Source organism: Phaenicophaeus curvirostris, chromosome 4 (assembly GCF_032191515.1).
Source record: "Phaenicophaeus curvirostris isolate KB17595 chromosome 4, BPBGC_Pcur_1.0, whole genome shotgun sequence".
NCBI classification, from domain to species: Eukaryota; Metazoa; Chordata; class Aves; order Cuculiformes; family Cuculidae; genus Phaenicophaeus; species Phaenicophaeus curvirostris.
Genome location: NC_091395.1, coordinates 26,585,493 through 26,608,183, shown reverse-complemented (window position 1 = coordinate 26,608,183; position 22,691 = coordinate 26,585,493). Strand labels below are relative to the sequence as shown.

General features: G+C 40.8%; 1 protein-coding gene across 1 annotated transcript in view; it reads right to left on the bottom strand.

The window, feature by feature from the left end:
* Positions 1-22,168, bottom strand: part of TSPAN5 (tetraspanin 5) — an 84,497-nt gene extending 62,329 nt beyond the window's left edge. The window contains exon 1 of the mRNA XM_069855587.1: positions 21,983-22,168. Coding sequence (XP_069711688.1) covers positions 21,983-22,063 — 81 coding nt within the window. The 5' untranslated portion in view covers positions 22,064-22,168. The remainder of the gene's footprint in view (positions 1-21,982) is intronic.
* Between the last annotated feature and the right edge of the window lie 523 nt (positions 22,169-22,691).

Sequence of the window (22,691 nt, the reverse complement as noted above, 5' to 3'; positions counted from 1 at the left end):
TAGGAAAAAATGCAAGATCAGCAAGGAAGGGCTATACCTACAGCATGAAAATACATGTTGTTTTAATGCAAGGGAAAAGAAAAAACATTCTTAATGCAAGTGTATTCTAACTAGCCAGATCTCTGAATAGCCTACCAAATTCTGAGCAAAGCATTGCCAAAGGCAAGTCACACCAAACCAAAGCCTATTATTCTATTTCAAAACCTTACCAAATTCTAGGCAAGTTTCCGCTGTGCTTGTCTACAGCCTATAATTGGCTTCTTAATACACAGACCAGGCCAAGCCTCACTGCAGTAGGAAGTAGAGGAAACAGAACAGAGAAAACCACACTTTTGAACAATACTTTTCACTGTCCTGAAGCTAATACATCAGCAGTCATTTCCCAAGCACCCATGAAAAAAAAAGGAGAAGATCCAGGGAAGGGTGAGCAGGTCAGTCTCAAAAAAAAAAAAAACAAACCGAAACAAACAAAAAACCCCCCAGAAATCCAACACCCATACACCACCACACACACACAAAAAACCCCACACCAAAAACCCCAAGAGTTGCATGCCCCAGTCTTAAAATTCCCCCACTGCTTACTGACTTCCAGGGAATTCTTATTTCAGAGAAGAAAACCAAGCTGCACAAGCCCAACGGAATATTGTTAGTAACATGGGTCTTCATTATTACACTTGGAATGATATTTCAAGAATATGCTTGGTCAGAGGCGTGACAGAATCACAGAATCACAGAATAACCAGGTTGGAAGAGACCCACCGGATCATCGAGTCCAACCGTCACAAGGTTGTGACGTCACAAGGTGGGTAAATTTGAAAATACATGAGAGACTTCAGAAAGGAAAATTTACCAGTCTGCTTAACCCTTTAACCAACAATATCATGAGGATGAAAATATATATATATTGTCCAGCCTGCCAGTCACAATGATTAATGAACAATAACACAAGAACAATTAATGTTTGTCCATCTTGCTCGACATACTGTTTCACTGTAGATTCTTATCAACAATTTTGCAAAGACAATCAATCTTGTCTAGCTTGCTGAGTTCAAACCCAAAATACCCTTTAAATCCCTCCGAACAGTTACAAGAGATTGTTGAGACTTGTATTTATAAAATCGAGTTGATTTTATTAAGAATAATCGATTATAGCAACTAGTGATTTAATAGGGTTCAGTAGGGGGGGAATAAGATACTGTTCATGACAATATATTGAAAGTCAAGCACCCAAACACATACATGCATACAACAAGCAATGATATACACACAACAATAACACCCAGATGTAAGTAAAAATAACATGGAGATAGAAGATACGTAGTTAAGGTTAAAGTACAGAGAGATACTAATAATTAGCTTGATGTTAATAAGATATATATTTAGCACATATAACACAAAGGTTTTACCGTGACGGAATCTGGGGGCGGGGTTAGGGATGGTACCAAGTCCAGCTAGTCAGTTGATCCCTAAAATTTCAATACCATTTTCCTCTCCAGACTTTCCCTTTGTTTACATTTCTTAAAGTAACTTGCACTTTGGGGCAGAGGTTTAGGTGCATCTTGAGTGACTGAAGCCATTATGTCAAGCCCTGCTAATTGGTGGAGGAAAGATTCCTGCTTTGCTTGCCAAAACTTAAATGTGCATGCCCAGTAGGAGTGGTTTGGGGAGTTTTGCCTCAGAGGAGGCAGGTAACCTTAGGTGTGGAGGCGAGTTTTAGTATTACGATGACATTACAATGATGATACAGGTCAGCTGGAGGGCTGGATTGTCAGAGCGGCAACTGGAATTCATCTTATTGGAAAATAATTGCTGACAGCAGGAGTTTTCTATGCCTGCTCCCAGATGTCTCATCCCCCACTTCAGATAGTAAGATGCCCTTGATGCATGTGCATGTTGCATTCTTCACTGACTTTGCTTTTGAAATTCTTGTACTCAGCCCATGGCGAGGGGTGAGGGGCACCCAGTCCCATTTCTCCCCATATTTAGCTTTATTCCCACAAGAAGGAAAAAGTACAATTATTTACATTGTTAAAGCACCTGTCCTAGTACCCACAGGAAACATGGGGTAGTAGAGTCATTCCAAATGAAGCATCACAAAACTTTATCTCATGATTAGCCTGTTCAAAAGCACAGGAATCACCTAGAACAATAATAAATGAACAAAGCATCATATGTCGTGAAAGGGCCATGCCAGCAAGCTTAAAAACCGTCAGCTGAATCATACCACTATCAGTTCAGAGAACAATAAATTCTGCACTGTAGCTATGTGCTCCCTCTCTGACCCTGAGCTACTGCTAAACGAATCTCTTCAGTTCATATTAGACAGGGACCTATAAAAAAAGTGTGCTGGTCATAACTGAGGGTGGAAAGACTCAGGAAAAAAAAAACAAACCAAAACCAGAACAAACCACCAATGCTATTTGATTTGCTTCTACAGTTTTTGCAAATCACAGTGTGACAATAGGCAGTTACAGTCTACCACATACTTCAGGTACTGTTCCTGTTTGCCAATTTTCCAGCCTGCAGAAGAGAGTAGCATGAACATCAAATGTGCCCTCATGAACCCTTGATGTCTGTTTCATTAGTTATGGCATAAAGGTATGAGAAAAGTTCAAGGAAATGTTATTATTTCATCAGCCAGCAAAGGACAGGGAGGAGCTATACATAAAAGTTGATCTTCTGAACCCACAAACAACAGCAGTTCACAAAAAAACATTCACAAATGGTACAATTTCAGAACCAAAACAGAAGGAAGCATCATCAGCTGACAAGAATGGTAGAACTCCTGCAATTAAATTTACAAGTCCTTAGCAACCTTTTAGGGTATCTCGCCACCACCCTAACTCTTTCTACCAAAATATTCTTGAACTTATCAGAATTAAGCAGAAGTTTATATTCCTTTACATCACCACAAACAGCTTGGAATAGTTCATGTTCTCTTCATGGAGAAGCTTTGCTGTTTAAAACAAACAAGGTTAAAAAAAAACACAGTTACAATAGCAACTCTCCAGAGAAGCACCTAATAAAGAAAGATCAACTTTCTTAACCCAAGCATTAGTTCACAAGTTCACATCATGAACCCGCTATGGTTTGTATCAGTGAGGTCACCAAGAAAGAACTACAGAGGTACCATGCCACTGCTCCTCAGTGAAGATGCTGCACAGACACTGGCTTTCCCACTTCTCCTGCTGTATGACATGGAAATCCAGGATGCCAGCTTACAGGACTATTTCTCTGGCACCTGCCAATAGCACTAAATTTACTGAAGAAAATTTTAAAAAACACATTTTTCACTCTGTGTGTGTGTGCTTGCTTTCCTTGCCCTCTTACCCCACCAACAATGTAGCTTTCAGTTGCCTCATCAGCATAACAAAGGGAGCAGCAGCATCTTCCTACTTTCCTCTCTCCAAATCTATGAAGTCAATTATATAACTCAAGATAATTTAGCAACTGTGGATAAAAACAGGTCTAAGCTTAGGCATGCTTTGGTTTAAGGTTTTCACAATGCAGAATGTTATTAGCTATGACAAAATGAGATACTCTATGTAGTCATTCAGGAGAGTTATTTGAATTACCACTGGCATTTGTTCACTGCTTCCAGGTTTGGGGAATTAGAGAAAGAAACACTGTTAACAGATTGATCCTGAACACTGTCCAGATCCCTTTAGTTAGTTCTCCCACTCTTCCTGTGAGCAAGGAGTCACCAGGCCCATTATAGTGCTCCTCACCTAACCTAACAGCAGTATAATTCTATTTTGAATAGTTATTGAATATAAATTTCAATTACCATAACAAGTGAAATCTGCTGTAAGAGTAATCTATTTGTCAAAAGCTAAAGGCTAAAGAAGGTACTGCAAAAGAACTGATTTTCTGAGTGGGTTTTTTTTTGATTTTTCAATTCATAAGACACTTCACCCAAGGTGGGGGATGGAAGGAACATTTTTCCCTGCTGGTCTTGGAATAACGTTTCAAGCAGCAGATTTTTTGATCCTGCTTGTCTGCCATTATAAGCACCACGCGTGAAAACTGTGATTAAAGATCTGGGGACATTAATCCTGTTTCTCTTGCATCTCATTACTTCATGCATCTGCATTAAGCACTACTAAAGAAGTTCCAGGTACCTAACAAACGGAGGTAAAAAATAAGCCCCAAGAAACAGCTACCCCATTAGCAGGCAGTTTGGCAAGGCTACTGTTTCATTAAGCAGCAAGGAAGCAGTTAAAGCACTTAGTGGTTGATTCCAGAGGTATTTCATTCAAAGACATTAAAATAAATCTGATTACGAAGATAGTAATGGCATTTAGCGCTTGTTAATTCCAACTGGTAGGCAGAACAGCAATTCTATAGTTGGACCCACAATTACTTCCAAACACTACTACACGCTTATACAATTTCTATAATTACTATGATACTTTTAAGGGAAAATCTGAAAACTTGCTCTGTTTTTAAAGGGCACTTACACAATTTAGAAACCTCTGATTAACGTTCAACATGGATTTCAGTGTGCTGTATTAGCAATAAGAAAATTCTTAACAGCCTCCATCCATCTGAAGCCACTTCTGATGACGGCCACAGCTTATGCTACTTTTGAAAGTTTTATGAAATTTTCTTTCCTCTAAACTAAGCCTTTGCAAATTAGGACTCCTTTTCCACAGTACACAAAGGCAGTGCCACTGATTTCAGGTAAGACTCTAAGTGCTTGATGTCTATCCTTGTCCAGCTGAGGTCTACATAACTCTTCACAGAAGAAATAATTTGATGGCCACACTTAGCTTCATTCAAGCACTGGAAAACATTGTTGAGACTGTTCCCTCCAGAACCCACTCAGAAGATGCAGATAATCAGACTGATAGTTTTATTAGATGCCGCCATGGCCCAGTCAGAACTTAAAGATCATGATCACAAGGAAGAAGATTGGGGCAGGGGGGAAATGTCCCATCAGCTTGAAAAGACTATAGTTTTGAAGAAAGAAAATGAAACTGCTGGAGAAGCCTTCATGGCTTTACATGCTTTCCTGAAAAATTAGAAGAGGATATGAAATTCACATACAGAGTATGAATACACTCACACTCAAATTTTACTTTTAAAACTATTTTCCAAGAGGCAGCCTGATTAAATAAGAAAGATAGCTGCTTTGCTGTGGAGGCTTACATTCGAAGCCAAGTTATATCTACATTAAAGAGAAACCATTTAGTCATTGCAAAACCATGGAGAATCTCCATATCCATAATCCAGAGAGCAGTGGATCAGATAAGCAGAGGACCAGAACAACCCTGCATTGGGGACCAGCTAGCAAGTACATAAATGGAAAAACAAAGGAACAGTTTTTCATGTCTTACATGATGTTCAGGGACTAAAGATGAACCACTCACTGAAAAACAAATCCTCCCCAAAAAAATACATACACAGTTGGTTCAGGGAATTTACATAGCCAATTTTGTGACATTCCATCCCACCAATGAGTAGCTCCTTGTCTGCCCTCTGGGAGTTAAAGATCCCCTATATGAACATTGTAAGACACTGAGCTTCAAGAAAATAAAAACCCATTGGAGAAAACACTTGACCCACTGCTGTGCCCTCAGTCACACACACACAATGGCAACACAATGGTTCTGCCCTTTCTAACACTCTGCTTGCCTTCATGAGGAGGCAAGAAATCAGCCGTATATCTTCAGCAGCAGCCATAAAACGCACAAAAATAGTTCTCTGGGCAGCATACAAAGGAAAATGACTTGAGCATCTGATGAAACTCACACTGCTAATTCTTTTCTCTGCACAGTGCTCCAGTCACTCAGTACATAAAACATTTGGAGCGACTGGACTGCTGTTCCTATTCAGCCCGGTGGTAAAAGACTGTGACTGATAGAAATTTTTGAGAAAAAGAAGAAAGTCAAGGGAAGATGATGGAGGAAGATCTGATCTGCTATTGCAGTGTCAGCCAAGAGTGGCCACAGGAGACCTTTGTATTTTAATTTATGCTCTCTCAGTCAGGCTGAGGAGCAGCAGCTGCTGCAGTAAGCATGGAGAACGCATGGCTGTCAGCAGAGCAGACAGGAGGGCAGTCCTTAAGTCCACTACCCTGTGGAGAGAAGAAAGAGAGCAGGAAAAGATTTCCCCAGCAGGGACCCCTCATCGCAAAACCAGCTTCTGGCTGGCAAGAGCAAAAGCTGCCCCCTTCAACAAGTCACAGTGGTATTGGTATGGCGCAGAAATGGAAAAGCAGGATCAGGGTAAAAAAATTAATTACATATACACACAAACATACCTCTGTATATATAAAGAATAAACATCCTAACCTACACTGACCATGTCAGATTTTATTAATTCTACTAGGAACCACATTTCCTAGCAGTTACACCTTTGGGATCATACCTAACCTAAAGCATTAAATCCAGTTTGCAGGATGGGTTTGTTTCTCATCCAGTAGAATCTATCATATTGAAGATCAGGGCACAGTCCAGAACACAGTTATAAAGCAAGTACCAAGGAGGGGGAGAGAGGAATCAAGTCTTTGCAGCTGCCAAGAAAACATGAATTAATCCAATTACTTCAAAAATATATGTAGCAAAAAAAAAAATTAAATAAGAAAAATCCTCACACCACAAAACCACACACCCAAAAACTTAAGAAAACCAAAACTAGTAACCAAACAAAAATAACATGCCTTTAAACGTCAAGTCTAAAGTCCTTTGTTCCATTGTCCAAGTTTTCATTGAAGTGCTTCTAAAATAGAAACTCATGCAGCAAATAAAACAGATTTCAGGATGAACAGCTACCAAACTGTTTTCTCAGGCCTATTTTTTTTAAGGTTTTCTATTGGAACAGGAATTCAGCCTAAGAAGTTGTTTACCTGGAAATCTAATTCCCAATGGGATCAGACCATGGACCTGGATCCTGGGAACAAGGGCTTACAAGGCATTCAGAAGCACTCATTTATTATTTCTTACTAAAACAAGAAGTCTTAGAATGCTGTAAGCTTGGGTTTGGTTTTTTTCCCAAGTCTAGTAAGCTAGCTTAAATCTGAAGTCAGCCTCTGCATACTTGGCTAGCTTTAAAGTATATGATCTTTTCTGGCCAGAGTCATACCACCAGGTTACGTTGCCATCTTCTCTATCTCCTCTTCTCTCTGTTAGCCATTAAACAGTAGCAGTCATCCATACCACTTATGTTCTTCCTTCCCTCCAACGATTATTATGCAAGTACACAGGAAAAGCCTCATATTTTATTTCAGGTGTCAAATGCTGTGATATAATGTAAAATTACTTTTATAAATTTGTCTTGATTAAAGAATTTGCTTGGGCTACAGTATACCCTTAGGGATGTTACGTTTACACAGCATCAATGACTCCACTGTACTGTCCAGGCACTGACTTACCTTATGCAAACCCTCAAGATTGTACTCTTAACACGACACTGGCCTCTGTCCCAGAGACAGTGCTACACTTGAGCTTTTCTGTTGAAGCTAACTGCTAGAGTCTTCCAAAATAGTAAACAAAGGAATAGTTTGGTGCCTGCCTGAGAACACTCTTCAGATCCACCTTCCCATCACAGAATTCTCATCTCTCATTTATTATTTTATTACTAAATAAGGAGCCAACGTAACCAATGGCAGAATTTAATAAGAATTTTGGGAGAGTAGGGTACCTTATTTCTTCCTTTTGTGGAGCAAGGGGAAGAGCAAATGAAAACGGACAGAACTGCAGGCAACTGCAATCCTACATAAAAACTGCCAACTACATACTTTGTTGTTAAACATGACCTGGGCTGAAAATGGTTAATTCGCTACAACTGGAGAAGCTGTGTAAAGATCCAAGTAGGTCACCACCTGGAAACTTACAGCTCCTCTTCTCAGCAGCAAGGTTTTTCATCTGTGACATCTAGCTGTAGTTGCCCTGGACTGGTACACTTGCTTGACTTTAAACACCTCCAACATTTGTAATTCAACCATCTGAATTAGTGAAAAGGAAGGAATCTGAAATTTGTTTCTTAATGTTATTGTGTGGAAATGTCAAAGGCAGGGTATGGCAGGGAGCAGAGAAAAGGTGTTTCAAACTATATTCTTCAGATGCATGATTTTCAGCGTGGTTTCACAGAAGCTAAGCAGACGAACATGAAAGTTAATTGACTCCAAGCTGCAGAATGCTTTACTACCTGCCTGTTGGAATCCCACCTCTCCCAAAGAAGGCCAAAACTCACAGGAAAAAGGTACAACTAACTACTGGATGTAGAGTAGTGGTCAGAGAGTAGTGGTCAATGGATCAAAGTCCAGATGGAGATCTGAGACAAGTGGTGTCCCTCAGGGGTCCATACTGGGACTAGTGCTGTTTAATATCTTCATCAATGATATAGACAATGACATGGAGTGCACCCTCAGCAAGTTTGCAGATGACACCAAGCTGAGTGGTGCAGTTGGCACACCAGGACGGGATGTCATCCAGAGGGACCTGGACAGGCTGGAGAAGTGTGTCTGTGAGAACCTCATGAGGTTCAACAAGGCCAAGAGCAAGGTCCTACACCTGGGTTGGTGCAATCCCTGTTTTCAGTACACGATGGGGGATGATGTGATTGAGAGCAGCCCTGCAAGAAGGACTTGGGGCTGCTAGCTGATGAGAAGCTCAACATGAACAAGTCTTACGAGGAGCGGCTGAGGAAACTGGGGTTGTTTAGCCTAGAGAAGAGAAGGCTGAGGGGAGACCTTATTGCTCTCTACAACTACCTGAAAGGAGACTGTGGAGAAGGGTGCTGGCCTCTTCTCCCAAGTGACAGGTGACAGGACAAGAGGAAATGGCCTCAAGCTCTGCCACGGAAGGTTCAGGCCGGACATCAGAAAAAAAATTCTTCACAGAAAGGGTCATTGGGCACTGGAACAGGCTGCCCAGGGAGGGGGTTGAGTCACCTTCCCTGGAGGCATTTGAGAGACGGGTGGATGAGGTGCTGAGGGGCATGGTTTAGTGATTGATAGGAATGGTTGGACTCGATGATCCAGTGGGTCTTTTCCAACCTAGTGATTCTGTGATGAGCTGGCAATGTGCGCTTGCAGCCCAGAAAGCCAACCATAACCTGGGCTGCATCAAAAGAATTGTGGCCAGAGGTCAAGGGAGGGGATTCTGCCCCTTTACTCTGCCTCTGTGAGACCCTATCTGGAGTATTGTGTCCAGTTCTGGAACTCTCAACATAAGGAAGACATGGAACTGCTGGCACCAGCCCAGAGGAGGGCTACAAAGATGATCAGAGGGCTGGAGCACCTCAAACAGGGACAGGCTGAGAGAGTTGGGCTTCTTCAGCCCAGAGAATAGAAGGCTTCAGGAGACCTTACAGCAACCCTCCAGTACCTGAAGGGGCTACAGGAAAGCTGGGGAGAGACTATTTACAAAGGCTTGCAGGGATAGGACTAGGGGCAATGGGCATAAACTGGAGAGGGGCAGATTTATATTAGACATAAAGAAGAATTTCTGCACTATGAGAGTGGTGAGGCACTGGCATAGGTTGCCCAGGAAAGCTGTGGTTGCCCCATCCCTGGAGGTGTTCAAGGACAGGTTGGATGGGGCCTTGGGCAGCCTGATCTAGCAGGAGGTGTCCCTTCCCAGGGCAGGGGGTTTGGAACTAGATGATCTTTAAGGTCCCTTCCAACCCAAACCGTTCTATGATTCTATGTCACATCCTTCAGAAAGTTAGAGGTTCAGGACCAACCAAGCAAACTCACAAAACAAGTCCATCTAGGGATACTAAATACAAAGATCCTAATCCTGGCTCAGAAAGGCTAAATATTCAGAGCATATTCCCTAAGAGTTATCACTATCTACCTGCCTTGTTTGTTCACCTTTCACCAGCTGTCTACCACTGGCCACTGTTCTAAGGATACTTACCTTAAGTGGATCTTTTGTCTGATCCGATATGATCATTAGTATGTTCTCTTTGTTGCATTTCTAAAAAGGTTCTTTGAGGACTGCCTTGACAGTGGCAACTTATTTAAGTTCCTTTCTATATCAGGAAATGCTTTAACCCAAATATAATGTTAGATGTCAGGGAGAGGAGGAGAGCTCAACTAGAACATTTCACAGCATTTCACATCACCCATAAAAGCTTCAAAACAACTTTCTGTCCAGCCTTGTGCAAGTTTTCATTCTTGCATTATATCCAAGAACATTCCTTTTTATTTCAAATGCAAAATGCCCATTATTAAAAGAAAGCATTGATTTATTAGCTATTATTAACTATATTTGAATTTAAATGAATGCTTTAATTATTCTATGTATTCTTGTTCAAGAGCCACCTTTAATAAAGCTCAGAAAATTACTTCCAGTTCTCACTTTGAAAGTTAGACTATTACTCCTTTGGCTCTCAGTTTCTTTACCAACGATCATAGTTCGTTATGATATTTCACAAACAATTTCATAACCTCACCCTACTCTCGGTCTAAATACTGAGAACTCATTTTGAAATTTCATAACAGTTCTTAGAGACCACAAAGTCCAAACTGCTGTCATTACCTCAGGTTAAGTCAAAGAAGAATTTTCATCAGACACACACATTCACCCCAAAACTGAAGGGAGAAAGAAAAAAGCACACCTTTATCACCTTTCAGTAAAGTACAGTAGAAATATTTCAGGCAAACTTATACTGGGTCACATGAGATATCTTCCTATGTATTAATGGCTTATTTTCCATAACTCAGGTAGTAACTGTAGTTCTGCAGATTTCAACATACCTTTCACTACACAGGCTTTCTTAATTCAGCCTGGGGATGGTCAAAGGTATTTGACCTTAAAAACAGTAGGCAAATGACAACATATCCACAGACATAAGGGCTAATTAACATGAAATATTTTCAAGAGACAGTCTTCAGTCTATGGTGGGGTTTTTTTCAGATTTGATCTGTCCATAGATATGACTAATTATGCCAAATATTAATTGCACAGTTGGTGTTTAGACAACACTCAAAGAATCCACACAGCTTTAACTCAAGGCAGTTAAACCAGTTAGGTGTTTCAGTAGCAAAACGGTCTACCAGACACATCGTGACCTCTGTAGAGTCATTCTCCTCCCATGTCACTCTTCCCCAGCCCCTAAGCTGGTTTATGAAGCCAAATCTTATGTTGCACACTGCGACACAAACTATTTTAAGCTTTTTTTTGCCAGCAAAGACACCATCTTGAAATGCTCTCAGAGTAAACCATCAAAACCTCCCAATTCCCTCTGAATTGCATGGTACCCCAGCTGAAAATTAAAAAATACTCAGAAAGATGCCTTTTTATCACATCTTTCATACAATACAGAATACAGCCCATTTATTTATATATACATATATAAGTGTTCTAGGTATTTAAGAGTTATGAAAATAAACAAAGTTTACAGAAATAGACTACACAATCTTGAAAGAAACATTTTTTCAATTCCTCACCAGTAAAACTTATCTTCAACTTGTTTAATAGAGTTGTAGGTGCACTGACATATTGTTTCTTAACACACACAAAAAAAAAGACCAAGATTCTTTCCCTTAGGAAACTCTCTTGCACTGAATCTAGTCAAAAGGTAAGGCTCAGCACATCTCCTCCAAAACCTTGGAGCAATTTTTGGCTCTGTGGGTTAACGGTTCATTTGAAGGTACATGAAGTTTAGCAGATTAAGGATTCAGTGCAATAGCTCAAAAAAGTTCTTCATCTCCCTTAGTGGTACTGTAAGTCAAAAAGCAGGGAATGTTAACCTTGCCTTTAGAAAAAAAAAAAAAACCCAAAAAACATAATAAGAACCAGTTTTACGTTTTTTTAAAGCCTTTCTTAAGGGCAAAGGGAAAGATGGGTTTTGCCATTTACTTTTAATAGTATTGAAACCATCAGTATTATCACAGACTGTAACTATCTACTCATGCTGTGTTACCACAAGCTGCTGAAACAACCTAACAGCAGAAAATAAACACAATATTCACCAAGTTTTGCATTTAGACAGACCGTTTTTACCTTTTCTCTATCAATCACCAAGACAAACAAAACTACTTTGAGACGTTCAGTTTCCATTCATCTATAAAAGGATTTTCAGGCTTGATTTATATACATAGCTCCTTTTATGCTTTGTTTACAGAAATTCTTTTATGTGCCACACTTGCTTACTCAATAAGACACCATTAGCAGTAATGGAACGTATTTCATGCAGAAGCCATTATCTTTATCCTAAGTTGTTAAAGTTCAGAAGCCATCAATAAAATGTGCAGATCTCTTATTTGGCTAATGGTAGACCACATAAGTAGTGGTACTTAACAGATGAGCACTAGCAGCTTCATCAGACACAGATTTATCATGAAGTTGCTGCTATTACGTACCTGTCTGGGAAACGCAAGAGACTGTTCTCAATACAGTACTTTGCTAGTTAATTTGCTAGTAATTTGCTAGTTAAAAAACAACAGTGGTGATCAGCTTGCTGCCCAAATCAGTGACGAGGCACACAACCTGCAGAAGCCACTGTTAAGTGATATTTCAGCATATGCAAAGCTACTTCATACAAGCACACCACAACTAGAGAGATTGCAGTCACAATTGTCTGCTGTGGATGAACTCCCTGTGCTTCAATAGCTAAGTTTTCTCAATGCTACAAGTATTAGAGTCACATATAGCTCCTGTAATTGAGGGGAAGTTTTCATTTAAAGGATCAAAGTGGTCACACAGGATGCTCACACAGAGACACAAACTGGCAGAAACATTGCCTGATAAGCTCCACTTTCTCCTCCTTGGTTAAACTAGTGTATCACACTTTTTGTCAGCTCTTGGCTACTTAGGCAACTGAAGTAATTGCTGCAGCTCTTTCAAAAGTCTTTTCAGTGTTTTGTTTGGAGGACCTGTTTTGGCTTTTCCACCCCCCTTTATTTTTGGGTTTGTTTTTTTTTTTTTTTAGAAAAAAAAAAGCAAACAAAAAACAGACATTGCTTGAAAACCAATTATGTAGCTGCCACCAAGTAATTCCCATTGAAGTCAACAGAAGCTGCTCTAATGCAGAGGTCTCTAACAAGGACCCAAGCATTTACAGTGCTGAAAGCCTTTGTGCTCTATACCATGAGCAGATGAAGGCGAGCTATGCAGGGGGCTCATTCAAAATTAATACTACATCAGGAAGTGGATGAGGGAGAGGGAAGGCACTTAATAATTGATCCACAGTTTGTTTTCCGCGAATTCTTAAAAGTCTTTGTGTACATGTTTGATTTGGTTTGCCTTTCTGTGTTTGGTTTTGGTTTTTTCAAGCTAGAGAGTTTCTAAACTAAAGTTCTATTGACAAAATAGAGTGAAACAATGACAAGAGAACTCCCTAAGAAGTGCTTTGATAACAACTGCAGAAAAATATCTACCCAGAAGGCAACAGAGATGGAATGGAAAACAAGGCAAGCTTTATTCAGAAAAACATTACTAGATTCTCACTTTTAGAAGATTACATTCTCAAAGTTAAATATCTTCTGCTTTATGAACAAGCAGCGTGTTCCATCCCTGCTCTGTGAAAAAAAATACAGCACTCTCTTCATAACTGGGATTTATACAGAAATAAAATCCCACCTCACAATGCAAACAAAGTCCAGCTTTCCAACTTACAAAGGCCTTCAAACTCCTTGGGCTAGGAGTCTAAACCTGCTCACATGAACAAGTTCGACAACACAGGTGCACCAAAATCATTCTAACTTGCTCTATAAATATCAGCTACAGTAATTTTAAGGACATATCACACTGGCAGGTTGGAACAAGGAAGCCTTTTAGAATAAATGAAAATCCGACCCTACCAAAGAAGGAAGGAGATCACTTACATGTGAAAGAAAGCAACATTTTTAAACCACTTATAGCCCTGCATAGCTGAAGTGGGAACACTACCAGTGACCATGTCACAGCTCCCAGCAGCAGAACAATAGAACCCTGCCAAAGGAAGATCAATGCAATAAGTCATATGCATGTAGCAGCAGTCATAAAGGTTTCCAGGCCTTTCAAGTTCTGTATTTAGGCACTTAAGTCAATGATTTCCTGCTCTATGAAGTAAGGAGTCAATTTGTTTAAAATACAGCATTATTCTATGTATTTAAAACTGTGTACGCACATATATATGCTACATAAATGCATTTCCAACATTAAATGCATACTAAACTTTTGTTTGAAAAAAAGCCATCAAAAATCATAGAATCACCAGTTGGAAAAGACCTCTTGGAACATCAAGCCCAACCATTAATGCTCAGGAACAGACAATAGTGATGAAGTCTCTTCAGAGAGATCATTTGCCACCCCCTCCTACAGGCCACTCCAGTTAAGTATCTTATTACAGGGACTGGCATGGTGTTTGGAATAATGTTTAGGGGAAGGAAAAGAAACCAGAGAGGTAGATGATGGATCTATCCACTTTAACTTAGTTCAAATTAAGGTCACATTACAACAACCTTGGTAGACTGTCACGGTTCTTTCTTTCTTCAACATCACTGAGTAATTAGGAGAAAACAGATAACAACATAAATCTTACTAAAATAGAGAAGATCGAAGTGCATTGGAGGAACGCCCCAAGTAGCACATATCTACATAATAGTCCCCACTAGACTGAGCTAACTAACACAGCATCATGTCTGATACCTGTGTACTCCACAGTCTAAAACCACTTTACCTAGAGCTGGAATAAGCCACGCTTATATAATTGCTTGAAGCTGATCTACACAGGGTGAGGAAGAGACCATCCTACCATCTTCCCACACTTCATTCCCGCAGCCAAACAGCAAGTCAATAGAAATCTGCCCAGACGAGAGAGTTCTCAGTTAGATCCAGTAACTGACTGCTATCAATCCCTTGAAGCTACACTAACACATTTGGTTCTGCAGCCTTGTGCCAATCTCAGCCATTTGCAGCCCCCTGCTCTCATTTTGACACCAAAATTTGCAAGGCAGCACAACAAAATCAGTCATGAAACTACTGCCATAACCAAGTCAGGAAGTGAAATGGAAACAGATCCTCCTAGTCATTCAGAGAGGGGAGGAAAAAATTAATTAGACTATTAGGAAAGCAGCAAGAATTCACACCCCTCTGGATGCCCACAGAAAGAAAAAGAAACGAGGATGTTTGAGGTCTCAAGAAATATTAATAAATAACTAATATCTAGTTTTTAATCAATTGCAATCATACATATTTTATATTTATGTATACATATGTTTATTGTTTATAACTTGATGTTTATAACTTAGTACATAAGTTATATGGTGTAATTTTTATCTAGAAATTAATTACATAACTCCTTGGAAAATGAGGCTTCTAATTTTAAAAATTTTACCACTTATTTTTTAATAGTTTTAATTACATATTTAGATATTTAATTATTGGTGGACTGATTGAATTCACATATTTCTTTAGACACATACCCACGTAAACTGGCAATCAGGAAAATAACTTCAGGAAATGCTGTCTTTAACTCGCATAGAAAAGGGAACCCTTCTGTTTTATATTGCAGTGCAAGAACTAAAAGTAAAAAATCGAAACCCCTTGCTTTGAGCGTAGTAAAACACTCTGGTATATGCCCAGCTGAGAGTGGCCTGGGACACCTGCCAACCCCCTCCCTCATCAGTCGGTGTGACCCAATGCTTTAAATTGTCACCTTACCCGAATTCTGTTCTCCACTCTGAAACTCTAACCACATGGCATTGCAAAGAAACTTGACAGAGTTGTTCTGCCAGGTGACATGGCTAATCAAAGCATGGCATGAAGCAGCAAAACCTTTGCCATACATTATCTATGAACTTTTTTCCTTGGTGTCTGTGCTTTTATATATAAACCTTTTACAGCCCATAGTGGGAATCCCTGTCAAGCTCTTTTTAAATCACAGCTGGTTGGAAAATAGAACATGGCAGAAGAGATGCGATTCAGTGCGAGAGAAGCACAGAGAACCTAGCCTCAGAAAAGTAAATATATGCCGTGCGTATGGGTATACAAAGCAAAGATGTCCAACAGGGAGAACCTGTGGCACAGGCTCTGACAAAATGACAGGTACTAGGTGGATCCGTCAGGGGTGACACCCCACACACAGTGCTCCTGCATCTTTGCTTGGGGCACCAGAGCTCAGTTGAGAGAGTGTGCCCTCTTGACACAAAGTCAGTCTTGACATAAAATAACGTTCCCTGTTATGGAAGATTTGCCCCTAAATCAAACTAAATTAAGCTGGACTCCCATTAAATGTAAGCTACTAATTCTAGGAAACACTTAGTAGGCTGAATTATTGAAAGCATACCTGCAATCTCATTTATATCATACTCATTACCCATTAACAGTAGCTTACTGAACCTGTGACAATAGACACACTAAAGTTCTCACTCACTATAGTCAGGAAAACAAAACAGAAGCTTCTACAAGCCTGAAGTACTTGATATATCTAAAGGCATCTGGCCTCCTTTTAATTCTTCTTTTGAACACAATACTACAAAGAAGCACCAAACACTTTCATAAATCTTTTTACTTGCCTATTGTGGAGAAAGAATATATTTAGGCAGAAGTTCCTACAATTCTTTAATTTTCTCCATTTTAAGTTTTGCTGTTGGGAAAATCAGATGGCAACAGGTATGGAACAGGTTTACAAACTGTTTCTATAATAGATATTCGCCTTATTGCAAAAAGAAATAATAAATCTTCCATCATCACACATCAGGAACTTTGCTTGAAATGATTTTCAATATTATTTGACGTAATGGAGCCTTACCTAGGAGCAGAGGGATTTTCAAGGCCTGGAAGAGGCATATTGATTTTTCTCAGTTCTGTGGGAAATTGACAGTTCATTCCTAAGATCCTCTGTGTGTGCTGAAATACTCATTCTAAATGATGTCCAGAGGAAAGCGACTGGAAAGTTGAAACATTAGCTGAAGAATCTGATGTGGAAATTAATGTGTATCAAAACAAATAAATACTGCTGCTGCCATTTGCCTCATTTATTTTATACAGCTGAAGGAGTAGGATCTGACTGTTTTCAGTGTCTCCACAAGTTAGGCCATCTGGAGGTTATACGAGATCACACTGAGTCAGAGTTTGATACCAAATAAAGCACCCCTGACTGCAAGCCTCAGCATGTTAGTGACGTTTTTAAACGCCAGTTTAAGTGAAAGGCTGGACTGCTCTAGATCTTTGCGTACGTCACAGAAGCAGCTACACAGAGCACTGTGCAAATAATGACATCCACCCATACCAACCAACAAGGTCCTGCTGAAATCAGTGGAAATCCATATACACTGTGACCCATGAGGGACGATGTTTTTCAGCAGAAGCAGCAGCACAGTCACAAAAAACGGGATGTTTTCCAAACTCACACAATAGTACAATGGAAAAGAAACAAACTAGGTCTTAAACCACTAAAGAATAATCTGTTTTCCTGAACTGTGCACTGTAAAACTGTAGTGGAATGTAATTCAGTACATTAGTAAAAACAGTAAAGCAGTAAAGCTTTTCTTGTTTTATATCTTTTCTTATTGCATTGCATCAATATTTGCTATTTTTTTTATAAGGGAAAAATAGATGGAACCAGCTACAAAAGTACAAAGTCACTTACGAAGCAGTAGCTAATGAAAAAAAAATCAGATACTTAGAGTTTAAAAAATTACCATACTGGAAGGCACTTTAATGGTTAATGCTGACAGCGACTTCTGGGTCACCACTAACAGAGCTGGGTCAGTTCATGAGCTGTTCAACTTCTTGCTCCCCTCTACATCAATAAAACAATTACAGTTTTGTTGACAGGCTACTAGCTCTGCACTAAAGAAGCATGCTGCATGTTTGGGGCAAAATAAAGCATGAAGGCTTCATCCATGTTCCTCATCTATTTCTTTTTGTATAACCAGTGATACAGCCTGCCACAAAGTTACAAGGGAAGGCAGGGCAAGGAAAATTTTTACTCCAAGAATGACCTCTAGAAGTGAGAAGCCAGTCTCCTGGAGCCAGCAGAGTTACTATATTTTTATCCACAGTTGAAATGACTGGGGCAACATCTGCTGAAAGAGACACTTTCATTCAGGAATCCCAAGCTCACAATAACGCATCTATTTCATCAATACATACATCACTGCCTTGCACTGTTTCAAAACAGTTGTGTATTTTCTCAAGACAATTTCTGTTATTACCACTGTCCTGTTTCTGGCAAGAACACTTGCAAAATACCAAGTTATCTGTGCTACTAAGAAATCAAAAAAATAATAATAATTTGATCATAAAGGGGGGAAAGAGTGAACAGAATGTTTCTGCTTCCACTCCAAAGGCATCTTCCCCATGCAATGTTTTAAAGATCAAATGCTACAGAACGCATTTGGAAATTGCGTGGAACAAGCTTCACATTGATTTTTTTTTTTTTTAGCCACTGTGGCAAGGGAAAATTACATAACCAAAACTTCCTTGTGGATACCTGAAAAGCAGCTCACATCAGAAAATTATCTTCTGCCCTTTTTGAAAACAAACCATCAACACTGTACAAAATCTAATAAACGGTCTATTTGTTGCCCCTTAAAGGTTAGTGCACTTTTTCAACAGTTTTCCCATAACACACTTAAATAACCTTATTCAGTTTTCTTCCTGTAATTCAGAAGACTATTTAGGTCCTCACATGGTTGCCATCAAAATCAGCAGATGCCAAGCAAACTAAACCACAAATTATGACCTGTAACATGCTGAAGCATCATAATATAATAATATCAGCATACCTCACATTTCATAGTGAATCATCAGACAAAGCAAAGGTTTCTGTCTGAGGTGTCAATGCTGTCTATGCCTATTTTCAATTATGCTAGGGTCAGTGGAATCAAGTGTGGACTGAAATTCAGAATTAAACAACAGTATGTATCCACAGTTTCCATCAAGTATAATAAAACACAGAGAAATTTAAAACAGTTCTTGGAATTAAAAGTCAGTATAGAACTAACTTGCAAAAGTAGAAGGGGAAAGAAGGTTAAATGGTTCTTCCCTTTTGGGAAGCAGGGTGGCCTACTTTTACTTTTTGCATTGTACCTTTGACATCATTCCACACCGAAACCTAAGGGGGAAGCGAGGAGAAGGCATTGTTTGCTTTCTTAACCTACAGAAAAACGTTCTCTGTTACCTTCTGTGAAGGCTGCAGCTCTCATCTAAATCAAATTACATTATGGTTTACCAAGACAAAACATAAAAGCTCGTACAAAGAAAAAAAACCACTGCCTATTCCACCAGCCTAGAAAGGTGGCAAACATCATGCGGTGCATTCACACAGGCATTACAATAGTGAAGTTACAGCCCAGGTATGTGCTCTAACGAACAATCCGCAGAAGAATGGCAGCTTAGTAATGAAAAGGGAAGCATAATATTGAGTTCTAACTTGTGATTTAGATGTATTTGTGCCTATTTGGTCTCACTTCCTAAGTCTTACTTTGGCAAGTGCCAAATGAGCATTCCTTTCCCACGAGAGCATTGTGATCTCATAAAATAAGGTATTCTGAACAAGCACTTCCAGTGTATCTGCCACCTTTAATAATGAATTTAAAATAAAAAAAAAGGCTTGCAAATATACCTAGAACATTAATTATACATAGACTCTGTGGATAATATCGTCTTCTACAACAGTATGAAACTGTCACTCAAAAACACATTAGCAGGGGTGGTGCAAGACTGAGAACTATCTCCTATCTCCTTTCTCATATTCACTACTCTAATAATTCAGCTGTGTTATTTAAGAAAAGAAATAACAGAGCAGCACAAAGCCAAAACAAATGACAAGAAGTCTGATAACTTATTTTGCCTATATTCTGTAGCACATAAACAGAAGACATTAAAAAAATGGAGGCTTTAAGTAGCATGTACAATCATTCCCTGCATAATTTCATCAGATCTATAATATTCTTCTGTTCAAGGCATTGACAATTTTCTTGTCAAAATCATTACTTTTCCAACTCAGTTATCTATTTCTAGTCCATCGATTTATGATGCAGCATAAAGTATTTTCCTGTTTGCTTACATTGCATTTTAAAAAGGTTGTGTTAAAACCACTATACGGTAACGCTCAGAAGTTTTAACAGGCATTCTACAGATCTCCATGTTCACAAGATTACTGGAGAGTATCATCAGGTTAAGATGATCACCTCTTCATCGCTTCAATCCATCTACAATTTCCTATATTAGTGGCTATTTTTGATTATCGCTTTCAGTGAACAGACAACCAAACTTGCAATATTCATTTACAGCTTTTCTGGCCCAGTTTCATGATAGACTACTGAACGGCTTGCTATTAATTCAGTAAAAACAACATTAAAATGTATTCTACAAGAGTAACTGCCTATGTTTTCATTCCAAATCATGAGAAATGTGGTAATAAATGCAGGCTCCCTCATAAAGAGATTACAATATTGTGAAGAATTTACTAAACTCTGACAAAGTGCTTTGTCTCTGTGTATTTCTAGAAGTTTAGCCAAGGACACAGCAAGAGGATCAGCATTTTGCAAAAGGGGAAATCTGCAAGCAAGAGCCAGACATCATGGAAAAGGCAGAGTGGGCAATATACTCGGGTCTTCAAATTAGCACTCCAGCTATATAAAGGCTAGTGGTCTAGCAAGATATCCTCTCCTTTAACCCATTCAGTAGCAACAGAGGAATAATTGCCACCATGCAAAAGCTACACTGCATCTGCCTTGGCAACGCTGGAATGCAAAAAAGATTAGCCAAAACATACCTAAAAGATACTGCTTCCCTGCTTGCACCATCTGCACATTGAGAATAAGATGAAGGAAATTACAGTGATAAGCACAAGCTCAGTATTGGTTTAGAAGGTTTTTCTCTCTATTCTTCTCCACCTGCATCCCTAAAATGTCAGGTGGTCCCCCCAGTTCACATGTCTCTCCTCCAAAGAAGCCTCTATACCAGATGTGTACTCAATTTGCCTTCAAAGCTCCTCAAAACCACAATGATCCTACCTGAGTTTGTGCATGTATCTCATTGCTAAATGGAAAACCTAAGGAAAAGAGGGGGTTGTACACCTAAGAGCCTTCACCCAACTATAACATTCTATGCAGTGATAAAACTTCATCATTAAGGCGTGTGAGAATGCTCACCCTCTCCCTCTGTGGTTACAAAATCTGGCATCCAAAACCGGTGGCTTCTCTTTCCAAATCCAACACACTGAGAAGATGCTAGAAATACTATTATATGCAGGTTACATTCCACTACACACTTCTGCCTACTCTACAGCCAGAGCTAGAAAGGTGCAACAGACACTGTGCAGCCAGGAGATCAAGGAGCACAGCCAGAAATCCCTGCAAATGTCCAGCCAATCCTGCCATGGGCTTGCACCTTATGGATGGAAGGGAATATTGTTTCCTCCCTCATGCATCCTATTATTGCCACTACTACTATGTGGTAATTGCTAATCATAATAAACCCGTGCTGTGCACATCCTTGTCATTGCATAATCATCGCCTTGAACAGCACTGTACAGAGAACTTGAGCCATAAGGTTTTATTATTTGTATTTAACAGAGATAACAGCATGAAAACACGCAGATCAATTCGCTCTCCGGGCCTGGGTGTCAGGATGCTCCCTCCCCCACCACAAAGCAGACGGGGAAAGGGGGGAGGAAAAAAGGGAAAAGGGGGAAGGAAAAAAGGGAAAAGGGGGAAGGAAAAAAGGGAAAAGGGGGAAGGAAAAAAGGGAAAAGGGGGAAGGAAAAAAGGGAAAAGGGGGAAGGAAAAAAGGGAAAAGGGGGAAGGAAAAAAGGGAAACGGGGGAAGGAAAAAAGGGAAACGGGGGGACGAAAAAAGGGAAACGGGGGGACGAAAAAAGGGAAACGGGGGGACGAAAAAAGGGAAAAGGGGGGACGAAAAAAGGGAAAAGGGGGGACGAAAAAAGGGAAAAAAGGCCCTCCCGAAGCCGACACCTCACGCTCAGCTGTCACCCACCCCACCGGCCCCATTCCAGCCCAGGAGGCGAGGAAGGAGAAGGAGGAGGAGGGGGCAGAGGAAGGCAAGACGAGCCCGTGCGACCGGCCCACTTACCCAGAAAATGACATTGAATCCGAAGATGAAATATTTGATACAACAACTGACTTCGGGCCCCTTGTAGTGCTTCCCGGACATCCTCTGCGCTCATGAAGACACTTTGCTCGCAGCCAGGGTGAGAACCAAAGGAACGGGGTGGGGAATAAAAAGGGGGAAACGGACGAAGGGAGGGCTGGAATGGATGGAGGGGGGAAGAATGAATGGAGGGGGGGGCTGGGATCGGGATGGATCGATGGGGTGGGAATGAATGGAGCGGGGCTGGGGTCGGGATGGATGGAGAGGGGCTAGAGGCGCGGTGGATGGAGCGGGGCCGGGCTCAGCGCCGGCTGCGCGCCGCGGGGAGATGCGGCGGGAGCGGCGCGGCGGCGCGGCGGCTCCGAGTCACCGGGCGCCGGGGCTGGCCGGCGAGCAGCTCCCACCTCCTCCGCTTCTCCCGCATGGAGAAGGCCCCGGCTACTCGCAGCGGGAGGCGGCGGCGGCGGTGGGGTGGGCGGAAAGAGAGAGAAAGAAAGAGGAGCGAGCAGATCGCGCCTCGGAGCGCGGCCGCCGGGGAAGCAGCCCGGGCAGAGACCCGCGAAGCCGCCGCGACGCTCCGCCCGCCCCCGCAGCGGCACTCGCCGCCGCGCGCGCACCGCCCCCCGCGGGGGGCGGGGCCAGGAACGCCGCGGGCCGCCCCGCAGCGTGATTGGCTGAGCGCCCCGCGAGG